The sequence below is a fragment of the Anas platyrhynchos genome, chromosome 1 (genome assembly GCF_047663525.1).
Source record: "Anas platyrhynchos isolate ZD024472 breed Pekin duck chromosome 1, IASCAAS_PekinDuck_T2T, whole genome shotgun sequence".
NCBI lineage: Eukaryota > Metazoa > Chordata > Aves > Anseriformes > Anatidae > Anas > Anas platyrhynchos.
Genome location: NC_092587.1, coordinates 358253 through 370449, shown reverse-complemented (window position 1 = coordinate 370449; position 12197 = coordinate 358253). Strand labels below are relative to the sequence as shown.

General features: G+C 55.8%; 1 protein-coding gene across 2 annotated transcripts in view; it reads right to left on the bottom strand.

Moving 5' to 3' along the window:
- SHANK3 (SH3 and multiple ankyrin repeat domains 3) overlaps nucleotides 1-12197 on the bottom strand; it is a 363910-nt gene that overhangs the window by 330088 nt on the left and 21625 nt on the right. For both annotated transcript variants that reach the window (XM_038180780.2, XM_038180783.2), the window contains exon 3: nucleotides 10604-10903. In XM_038180780.2, coding sequence (XP_038036708.2) covers nucleotides 10604-10858 — 255 coding nt within the window. In that variant the 5' untranslated portion in view covers nucleotides 10859-10903. The remainder of the gene's footprint in view (nucleotides 1-10603; nucleotides 10904-12197) is intronic.

The window sequence follows — 12197 nt, the reverse complement described above, 5'->3', positions numbered from 1 at the left end:
GTTTGTTACACCGATAATCCCAGTCCACTCTGTAAATCCTACCGTCTGGATACTAGCAGAATGCTTTCATGTTTGTGTTAGGAAAATAAATGCAAAAAAAAAAGCTACAAGGAGATTTCAAAATATGTCGTGTTTGGTGCAGCATTCAGCAGCATACAGTGAGTGAAGCATAGGGCTGCAGAGTGAATAAGAAAGATTAATAAAAGCTGAACAGCTGTCTCATTCATTGAGCACTATTAATCCGATCTGAAAGAAGCTGGGTTCCTATGGAAAACAATGTGCAGCTTGTAATCAAAAACCATCTCAAAGCATGTGCATAAGTGGTTTGATTCTTCCATAAAAGGGCTGAAAATCCAATATGACTATTGACATCTAGAGATTTTTACAACAGCAGAAAGCAGATGCTTTGGCCAAGGATCAAAGTTTTAAGTGCAGGTTTAGGCCATTCAGGAGGTCACTTCCTGACCTCCAGATCTTCCCTTTGCAACATCAAAATTTAGCTTTTTTTTTTTTTTTTTTTTTTTTTCCTGCACTGCTCACATAGCCGAGATAGAGCAAGGAAACAAGAATTTTTAGGTGCTGCATGGTATTGGGAGAGGAGTGAGAAGCGAGGCACAGGGTAGAGCAGATGAGTTTGTGAGCCCAGGAGCCAGGGGCTGGCGTGGTCACATTGCATGGCTGGTGGCCACGCTCCTGCCCAGGGCCACCTACACTCTCACCCCTCTGGCAGGAGCAGATGCGGTGCCAGTCCTGCTTTCCTTGCCCTCTCTTCCTCTCCTTCTCCATCTCTGACAATCAGCTGCCGAAAGCAGCCAATGCACAGACCATCTCCACCAGCTCCACACCACAAAGAAAACCGCAGCAAAGGGCTCCTGTGAGGCCTTGGGACACACGAGATGAGTCCTCAGCCCTTCAGGGGATGGGAGTTGTCCCTTTCAGGTCAAGAAAGACCTTTTCATTATTTCAGTTAAAAATGACCTGGGAGAATCTACAATGCTCAAACCTGATTTTGTGCTTTTTATCCCTGCTTTGTGACAGCAAGTAAGGACCTAAATAGAGTGTGGTGTGGGTGGGTATATATTTAAATAGCTAATTAGCACACGGCCGATGCCATCCGTGCTGCCAAGAGCTCACACGGCGTTGCTGGTGCTGCACAGCCGGCATGAAGACCTGAGCACAGCCGCACACATCCTGGCCCCCAGACCTGCCCCATTGCTCTGGACTGTGGTGCTAGAAGGAGCTGTCGCTGTTTCTGACAGTGGCAATACACCAGACCCAACTGAACACTATCCAGAAGACAGAGAAGGGACTTTCTGCACCAAGGACACAGTTTGCAGACTTGTCAAAGTCAAAAATGCTGCTGCCATCTCCTCCCTCGGCTCCAATAGTGCACACGGACCTGACGATGGAAATCTGCTGCAGGCTAGAGCCAGTGGAGGAAGAATGTTATTTTAACCTACAGCAGCTCCTTGGTCTGGTTTTAACATGAGTTAAAAAGGGACAGAAAGAGAGTTCCCAGCACACAATGGAGAAGAAAAACCCTTGGAAATCTCCAGGTGGAAGCCTCATCCGCTGAACACTGCCATTCCTCCAGATTTTTCTGAGCTATTTCAATAAGCTTCAGCTCTCTGATAGTTAGCCACTTCCTAAGTACCACTCTCCTGCAAGCGGCTCTTATCTCTACATATACATTTTTTATGTGATGTGCTGAGCTGTGATTCCTTGGAACAAGTTTTCCCTGCTTCCAGTGAAAATGTAAATGGTGAGGCACTGTAACAGGCTGCCCAGAGAAGTTGTGGATGCCCCATCCCTGGAGGTGGTCAAGACCAGGTTGGACAAGGCCCTGGGCAACCTGATCTGGTGGATGGCATCCCTGCCTACAGCAGGGGGGCTGGAACTGGATGATCTTTAAGGTCCCTTCCAATCCAAGATGTTTTACAGTTCTATGGTTGTGGAAAACCTGTGCCTTTTCGCATCGTATGGACAACAATGGTAGCAACTGGACATACAGGGGGTAGCCAGCACTGCCCGCTGGCAGCAGCAGAACACACTTTCCCACAGGATGTACCCAGGCACCTTCCAACAACCAGCACCAGTGCACACCACAGACAGAGGGGATTTGGATGACTGCTGGAGGACTTCTGCACTTTTCAAGGATTATTTCTGTATTATGGGCCCCCAGAGGAGGTTGGCACTTACATCCAAAGCACTCCTACCACAATACTAGGGCAATCAGTATGGTTTTCAAATATGTTTTTATGATACAGACCTGCAATTCACATCTATTTCAGGAAAAAAGAAAAAAAATCAGCTTGAGCATGCTTCTGTCTCGTTAAAAAATAGATTATAATCTCATAAATCTTGTAGGTGTTTTGGATAATTTTATCCTGGGTCTCCACCACTCTCTCCCACAGAGCAATACGCAGCCAAAAGCTGAGTTGAAATGGCTGTTCCTGGAGCATAAGAAGCCACAGGATGAATGCAGGAGCAAGCAGATGAGGAGGAGAAGCTCTACCAATTTTAAAAGATCCTCAGGGCCTTGCACATCAGCCTCCTCATTGCTTTGCCCATGCTTACATCCCCTGCCAATGCAAGGGCCAGCACCCGTGTGCACCAGCAGCTCACACAGAGCAGGGTTAAAGGAGGAAGGGAGCTCTCCTGGTTATCAAACTCCAAATAAATTACTATCTCAGGAATTGTCACAAAACATATCATTTCCCTGCCCGTTTGAAGTGGGTCCATGGGGTGAAGCACCATCACAGCACGGACCACGAGCATGTGGAACTCCATGCCAGACACTGCTGCAACCAGCACGCTGTACCACCCCACCACAGCTGAGCAGGAAGCGGGACAGCACCTGGAGGTGTGCACTGGGACAGCAAAATGCCGGGGTTGTCTGCATCCCCTCGACAGCACACGGCACCAGGGCAGCAGCCATACACTCCTGTGGGTCTGATAAGCCCCATTGGGTTGCAGCACCCTGCTTGCCCCTGCCCACCCACTCCATGCTGTGGGCATGGCTGCTCCCCCTCGGGCAGGGCTGCTCCCCAGTCACAGCCCCACAGAGGAATAGCACTCAACAGGCAGCTGGCAACATCCTGAGCATCCCAACAAGTGTCAGACCACCAGGAGATGGTCTCTGGTGCTGGCAAGGACAGTAGCACTTGCTAGCCAAGCTGTCCACTGGCATTCACTGCATGTGGACTGTGTTGGCTCCGCCACCTCGTGAGCACAGCACCATGCAGTCCTTAATTACACCACTGCACACTGTTGCTCAAAGACTGCACCACCAACCAGGCAGTTCTTCCTTCTCCTTGGATGTGGCTGAAGCCTTTTGCATTTTCCTGTGCAGCAGCAGCTGATGGTGAGGAAGGATTCTTTCCAACTGAGTGGTACCCTGCATGGATTCGTATCACATTGCATATAGAGCAGATCTACCCAAGTCTGTACTTTAACTGCTATAGCCCTGGCTCTAGGAGTGCTCTGCAGGGGACTGGGATGCCCCAGAGCACAATGCCGCCCTAGACCCCTGCCAGCTTGGACCCAGGAAGCCTTTATTGTCCTGACAACACCTGACAACACACCAGGAGCAACATGGATTTAGGACAGTAGTTTATATAATGTACACATGCCAGCAGAGTTTCACTATGATTTTCACTATTGGATTGGGGACTACGAGACTAACCCACAACAAGTGTTCAGAGTGGTTTCATTCATCCTTTTTGTACCAATTTCTTCCACAAACTCAGCAGTTCTTCCTTCTGAACACCTGCAGCTGGCACCACATCACTTAGCATTTGGCACCTGCAGGTAGCTGCAGGGAAGCAGCACAAGGAGGGAACACGCTCGTCCAGGACACTGGAGCAGGCTGCAGGCAGGTCTGCTGCTGTGCACACCAGCACAGCACTGCCATGGCCCCCACGGCCACTGCACACGAACTGCTGAATGTCCATCTGTAGCTGTCATGCCAGTTTGGGGAAACTGGCCGCACCTCTTCACCTACCTCTCTTAGTCCAACCTGTGCCACAGGCAATCACTAGGGGACATGGCACGCAGCAGTGGAGTGGTGGCAGTCCCTGGCTCAAATGTGTCCAATGATATTTCCTGCATCCCCTGCCATCCCTCTGCTTTTCTTTTAGGAAGCAAGTGGCATATTCTACAGAAAAGGCCGTTTATTTAAGACACAACAACCCTGCTTCGCAAACCACCTGGTCAGAACCAGCGTCCCTTGTCACATGGCCCCTCTGCAGCGTCCAGACCATAGCAAAGGTGCCCACAGCCCCTGCACCGCACCCTGCAGGGCTGCAGCAAACCTCCCTGCGGGCACAGGCAGGGCTGCGCAGTCCCTTGCTGCTGTCGGGTGTTAGGTAGCTTAACCAGCCGCAGCTCAGGGCCACCACATCCCTGCCTCACCAGGCTGTGGAAACACAGCTGGTGATGCTTGCAGGATGGCCTGCATTCGCTCTCACATGCTCCTGGCACAGTGAAATCACATCAAACCTCAAACAAATGGCCCACCACACCACCTCTTCACAGTTTTCCTTCTTACCATCAGTCTTGGCTAAGCAGAAGTTCAGGAAAATGTCTCTCTCTTTTTTATAACAGGAAAATTTATCCGTTGGTTTCCCGTGGCTTAGCAGAAGAATCAATGTTTTGTGCAGTTTTACAGGCTCTTCCCTCATTTGCATCAAGGAGATAACAAGCCAGAAAATATTATCCTGAGTATAGAGCAATTGCGAAGTGGGACCAGAGCAGAGCCTCCTCTGCAGCCATGGAGGAGAACGAGCAACTTCATTCCACAGAAAAGAGAGGCCTGTCCTGTCGAACAGCCTCTTACAACTGGAGCTGGGTGACACCACATCTCCAAGGCCACCTTCTGCTCTTTATTGTGGGACCTTCCCTCATCAGTCCCTGACATATCACAAAGCCCTGCAAGAGGCAAGAGCCCTCCTGCAGGACAGATGCCAGCACAGCAAGGACATGTCAGACCCTGCTGCCTGGGCACCTACAGGACTTCCTTCCACAGGGTACAGGTACGCAAGCATCTCACAGACTATGCTGCAGCATGAGCCCCCGCATTAATTGTTCTTGCTACCTGCTGTCAGGCCAGTGACATGAGATAACCTGGATTCACTTGCCCCAGGGGTACCATCAGACTGGCCACCCCCATCACAGCTGCTGTGCCCAAAGCCTGCTTGCAGGATCATGGCACCCACAGCCCAGTGGGTGGAGGATCAGAAGCCAAGGTCCCGTCATGGTGGACCCATCAGGAGATGGGCAGGAGGGAGACATTTCTCAAAGAACTCAACCCCCAGCACAGGCGACCCTGAAACTCAAAGCTAGGAAGTCCTTTGGAAACTGCTAGTGGGAAGGGTGGGAAAGGGGCGAGGACACAAACCTGAAGCAACAAGATGCTCCCATCCTGCAGAACCTTCCCTTCCTGAGAAACTTGCCATGAGGGTCTCAGCTGCCGCACAGAGAGGAACAGGGGATTGGAAATTTGAGGCACCATGAAAAATACCCAGCAAAGCAGCAAGCTGCCTGCCAGGGGCAGGACACAGGACCTTCCTGCAGCACACAACATGGCCAAAGCCTGACCAGCATGACCAGGCCTGACCAGCTCCTGACCAGGGCCCTGGGCATTCCCCAGAGCAGTAGCACTGGTGTCGGCAGTGCTGGCACCATCCTCTGCCACATTCCCAGCAGCCCATCATCCTGACACTTGCAAGGCTGTCCCATACCCACAGAATTTGGGAAACTTGCAACTCCCTGTGGCATCTTTGCCCTTTAGAAAGCAGGGCCATTTGCAAACTCTGTCAGTCAGCACACTGAGGGGTTTATTGCCTGTTTACAGCTCTAGCAGAGTTCTTCTCCTGCATGGCAGGGAATGCCACCAGCTTCTTCTGCACTGCAACAGGGGGAGTCTCCTTTTAGTAATTAAGATGTTCTCCCTTTCCATCCCAGTGCAGCTCCCCTGGTTTCTGTACTGCAGGAGTTCCTTTCCCTCTGCCACATCACTGCTCTCCTGCTCAACCTGCTCTCTGCAGCTGGTTGTGTCTGTGCAGAGTCAGAGAACATCTTGCAAAGTGTCCTGACTCTCCTGTCCCCCAGGGTCCATTTCTCCAGCTGTTTGTATGGTTATAGGGCAGCTTAACCTCTCTTCCTCGAGCCCAGAGCTAGTGCAGCTTGCTCAGACTATTTAACTTGAAGTGCTGACCCATCATTAGGAGTAAACAGCAATGTGCCTGAAGAGAGTACCTTTCCAGAGCACCACCTCAGATGGAGATTTGCACCTAACAATGGAAACCACTAACAGTGAATTCAAAGGTTTTCAGCCAAATAACGATTGTGATAGAGTTGCAAAGGAACCTAAAAGAGGATTGGAGATGAATCCAAGAAAGCTGGGAAGCTTGACTTGAAAAGTCAGCCACTTCACTGTCTAAAAGGCCACCTGTAGGCTCCATCCTTGACAAGAGATGTGAACTTTATAAAGTGCACTTTGTCCGGCTGAAGTACAATGGCAGCTAATGGAGTCTGACTTGATACTGAAAAGCTGTGCACTGAAGATCCTGAAAGAGACAACCCCCACCTTAGAGCAGAGCTTGTTATTGAAAAGCCCATGGCTCATCAGCCACAGGCTGTGGCTGCCACACCAGACCCCATGCCCAGAAGCTCCTGTGCGAGGAGGCTATGGGGTCACCTTGGAGTGTTCAGGCCTGGAGGTCAGTCAGCAAAGCCCCTTTGTCACACAAGCCTGCTGTCAGCACCATGGTCCTGCAGAGACCAGTGATCCCTGCTAGCATCCTATCCTCATATTTGCCCTCTCCCGAGTAACCAAGGAAGGAAACCTCTCCTTTCTGGTTGATCCCCAATGCCCCATGGCTCAGTGTAACTCAGCCTCTGTAGAGGTCCAGGGAGGAGATGGAGGTCAGAGGAGGTCAGAAGTGGCCCCTTTATAGGGTCAGTCCTTGGCTGCCCCTCCCAGAGGTGCCACCAAAATCCTGTGTCCCATCCCAGCCTGCAGGACACCCTCCCCTCTCCTTACACCAAGCCCTGGTTTCTACATCCAGGCTGCAAGGTCCTTCAGGGATGCAGACACTGACCCCCTGCAAACCTACACAGGGCTGGTGCTAGCCTCCAGGCCAGCTGGCACCCAGGCCTGCAGGGAGGGCCGTGCCACAGTAGAGCCAGGCAGGCGGAACACAGCAAGTTGGGGAAGGACATCTGTGAGAAGACACCTGCACCTCAGGTCTCATCTTCCTTTGCTGTAGCGTTGCCAGGGTACACAACATTGCTGCTGCACCCAGGTCAGGAACCGCCACTGACTGACCACATGCACCACAGAGACCTGGAGAGAGGCCACGCCAGGAGACAAAGCATGTGGCAATGCCCTCTCACGACCAGGAGGAACGTGAGCTGCTGACTGCCAGTGCAGCACCCTCCAACCATGGGGACGAGTATGACCCAAATGGGACAGCAGCTAAGAAGGGGCTGTGGGGCCACTGCTGCTTTCCAGCTGGGTACAGCCACAAACCCTATAAAAGGGGAGGAGGTGACATAGAATGCACATAACTCCAGAGCACTTCTCTTGTGAGCTTCTTGGAGACACAAATCTCTCATTTTCCGCTCATCTCTTTTCACCATGATCAGCCCCGATGTGCTTGGATGTCACCTTGCAGGCAAGGACCAAGCCCGGAGAAATAATCACTGCAAGTGCCCAGATCAGACAGCTCATGCATGGGCATATGCAGGAGTGAAGGGAAGTGCAGGGCCAGTCACTGGACACTATACAGCTTTTAGGGACACATAGTGTTACGCCAAACAGATCTTTCCTGCCCCTTTTCTTTTAAGTGAAGGTACCTCAGCTAGCCCAGAGGAGGAGCCTGCAAAGCAGTTTCTATTTGGCAGCCCTCACCTGAGCTGTAAATGTAACAGCCCTTGACAGGGCCCTGATTGCCCTGACACCAGCCCGAGCACCAGCCCAGGGCTGGTGATGACAGGGGAGCCATCTGCAGGGCACAGCAGGGGTGTCTGGGTGGCCTCACTGAGCCTGCAGGGTCGCACCTCCCTGCCTGCTCCCCAGGGCAGTGCAGTGAGGGCTGTCTCTGCTCTGCAGCAAGCCTGCCAGTTCATAGTCCAAACCGCATCCACTGCCTGCTGGGACAGCGGTGACACAGCACAGCCTCTGCCTCCCACCAAATCCATGAAACCCAGCGCTTGCAGCTCCATGGGTGGCAGCCCTGGCCATGCACCTGGGGCAAGGCTGGTCAGGCAGCTGGCTCGTGAGCTCCTGGAGCTTGCACTGCCATGCTGGAGCACAGAGCTGTGCTGGCCAGGATGCCAGCACTGCATGTTGCCACCTGCACCCAGCAGGCCCTGCCCCATGTCCCTGTGAGGCTCCACCATCCCAGAGAGCAATGTCCCAAACCCCCAGACCAAGACCCTGGCAGCACACAGGTGTCCTCAGGGGCTCCTGCTCTGCTGACTCCCATCCCCCTGCTCAGAAATGTTTTCTCATCAGCTCTCTGACAGACATCTGTCCCAATGGGAAGGGAAATCTGCGAGGGAAATTCCTCCATGCAAATGTATACATGCAAAGATGCTCTGCTTTTCGTGAAATGACCCACTCCCTCCACAGCATCGGGTGATCTTGGGTCTGGCACAGCAGAGCTGCCTCGCCTTGGCACTGCAACCATCCTGATTGCACAGGAGGACTTGTAAGGAGCAAGGGGTAGAGTGCTACGGCATAACATCATACTGACTCCAGCATCATAGCTCTTTCCAACATACACACACACTCATAAAACAAAACAAGATGGGGAAGGGAAGTATGGAGCTGTGCCCAAGAAACAGAGAAGTGGAGAGGTGGACACCACTGCAAACTGCAGAGTGTCCTCACTGACAGTCCTCAGTCCCACGCTGCATCAATGAGGTCTGCGGTGAGGGCTGGAGCAGCATGGGACCTGGGTCCTTGCATCTGCTGGGGAATGGGGGGGATGGAGCCAACGTACTAAGTCCTGATGTGTCAGGGCTAACATGGTGGAGGAGGGAAGAGGCAAACTTCATGTCGCTGACAGCCTTGCTCACAGCTGCAGCAAGGCTGAGGAAGTAGCAAGCAGAGTGAAGCCCTCCCATAGCACAAGGACTCTCCCCTCCAGAGCAGATTCGACACTACAAGCAGTGTGGCCTCACCTGCCTCTGCCACCCCTCAGTGCCTGTGAGCCTGTGCTGCCGAACGTGTCAGCATCTTGGCCCCAGCCACAGCACCACCATTCTCTCATGAGCTTCTTGGCCCCTGCCACTGCCTCTCCAGCTCCAGGCAGGACCCCCACACTGCTCTCCAAAAGGGGACTCTCCCCACCAAACAGGAGCAGTCTCACATCCCCTAGTAACCTGCACATACATGCAGCAATGCTCTGCTTGCCCCAGTCCCCTCTGCCTCCTTACCAGCCACAGCCTCATCCCCACAGACATCCTTCTCCTGCCCACAGCACCTCATCCCTGAGCTCGGGCTCCCTGCACCTCCCAACCCATCCCTCCCCAGGCAAGCTACTGCTTTCAGCCCAGCACCCTAACAAGCATCCTTCATCAGAACCAGTGATATTGAAGTCCTTCAGTGAACTTTCTTCCTGCCCTGACCAGGCTCAGCTTCCAAGCACTTGCCCCCAGGTGACCCCAACACCCTGGTCAGTCACAGCCACCCCCCACGGCACACTGCCTGCCAGACACCAAATGCACTGTGTGCCAACTACTGCCTGTGCCCCATGTGCTGCTCCACTTCACAGCCACCCCAGCTGACATGCCGCGATGCCCAGTGCCCTCCTGTGTCACACATCAGCTCCTGGCAGGCAACAGGCACATGTCCTGCCTGCGGCACCACCACCACTGCACCGCTGTCCCCACACTGGGGCACCCAGCACCCACCACACTGCACTGCACCCAGGCTGGACACCCGAAACATGCTGCGGTCATGTCTACGTCCATTCGCCACTCATGCACACTCACACCTGGCTTGCAGCCCCGCTGCACACGCACACTGCCCACACCGCTGGCTCACCAGCAGCCATCACCTTTCCCAGCCCTGTGCCGCAGCTCCACGCTCCCGCGGTGCCCAGCCAGCAGCGGTGCCAGAGCCAGAGCTGGGTCTGGAGCTGGTGCCCGTACAGGTACCGGTGCCGGTGCTGAAGCCTCCTGCGCTGTGCCCCGCTCTGCCCCCATCCCGGGTGCCCCCATGGCCGGGCAGGCAGCACAGCACAGCACAGCCTGGCCCCGCTGCGCTGCCGGCCCCGGGCGCTCCGGAGCGCCCCGGCGGGGATGGGCCCCGAAAGGCAGCGCCGCAGTCCCGCCGCGGGACACCGGCAGCGGGGGCTCTGCGGGGCACCGGGAGCAGGGGCTGGGGGGAGCCGGGCCACGGGGAGCCGTCCTGCCGGAGCCGTGGCCGGCCAAGCCCCCGCCCGCGGCATAGCGAAGTTTGCCGGGCGGTGCCGGGCGGCGCCGGGGCGCGGAGGCGGCGGCTCTGGCCGGTGGGCGCTGGGCTGGGGGTCGGGGCCGGGCCGGGGCCGGGGCCGGTCGGGGCTTGGGTCGGGGCCGGGCGCGCACTCACCGTCTGCTGGAGGTCGGGGATGCCGATGCGGACGACGATGGCGCCGGGCGCGGGCTCCTCCATGCGCGCCGGGGCCGCCAGCTTGGGGGAGCGGGGCCCGCCGGGGCCCCGGGCCGGGTCGAGCCGCGTCTCCTCCCGCAGGCCGGCGCCCGGCTCCCCGGCGGCGGCGCGGGGCTGTCGCTCCGGCGGCGGCGGCGGCTCTGGCGGCGGCGACTCCGGGCTCTCATGCTTGCTGCCGGCGGGGCTCAGAGGCATGCTCCGTGCGGCGCGGCGGGGCGGCCGGCACCGGCACCGGGGGCCCTGCGGGAGACAAGCGGTGAGCGCGGCCGGCGGGGACCGCGAGGGCACCCCCGGAGGGACCTCGCGCCCCCCCCCCACCACCCATGGACCCTCCGGCAGAGCACATCCAACCTCCGCAAAGGGACCTCGCGGGTTCCCCGACAGGGATCCCAGAGGGGACCCCGTCACCAAACACGGGCACCCCATGCGGGGACCCCCACCCACCCTACACAGGGAGTCCCATCTCGAAGCCCTCGCTGGGGAACCAACCCCATCAATGCAGGAATCGTGTGGGGACACCCCCAGCAATAATCCTTGTGTCAGGGACCTTGCAGAAGTGCCCCAAGCTCCACACAGGCACCCCCTCGGGGACCTATTAAAGAACACCTGTACCGGGGAAACCCCAACCCACCACTCAGCAATCTTGCAGACACATCCCCACAGAGGTAGCTCCATTGCAGGGACCTCATGGGGACACCCCCCAACATAGATCTTCATGCCAAGGATCTTGCGTAGGACCACCCCCCACCCTAAATGGGAATCCCCATCTCATGGACCCTACAGAGATACCGCACCCCATGCAGGGATCCCCACAGGTGGCCTCCTCCCAGCAGGGGCCAACTACCACCACACCCCCTGCCCAGGCCCCAGAATGCAGCACATTTGGAGGGCCTGCCTGGCTCGTTCCACCACGGGGGAGTCATGAGGGAGGCTGGACATCAGCAAAACAAGCAGGTGCAACTCATGGAGGGCTCAGCACTTTGCCCATCTCAGGGTTTTATAGGGAAAGGTCTTGGTTCTTGCCCTGCAAACTTCATCCTGCAGGTGCTTAAATGCTGCTCTCTCTGAGGTCTCCGAGACTCCTGCTCAGAGGCTGTCACCACCCATGATGTGGCTGTGCACACCCACCAACAGCCAGATTGGCCCTTGGGGTTCAGCCTCCAGCAGCATCTCCACCAGCTCATCCGGCAGTGAACAGGGGCCATCTGCCAGGGGCTCCCCAAACTGTATTTGGACAACAGGATTCTTGTGCTATTGCCCTTGTGCCAAGGTTTTGGGAGTGGGAGTATGGATGGCCAGTTCCCCCCCAGGAACCTGCCTCAGTCAGAGAAGCACGTGCCCGTGGTAGAGCGGTGGCAGGCACAGCTACTGTTAGCTCCAGCTCACAGAGCACAGGCATGACTGGCCACTGCCCCAGGCTGCTATTTTTGCCAGTCCGCCTGCCAGTGAGAACTAGAGACAGGAGAACCCTGCCTGCCTGGCAGGTCAGGTCCTTGCTCCCAGGCAGGGACAGGCCAGTAACCGTCCTGCCAAG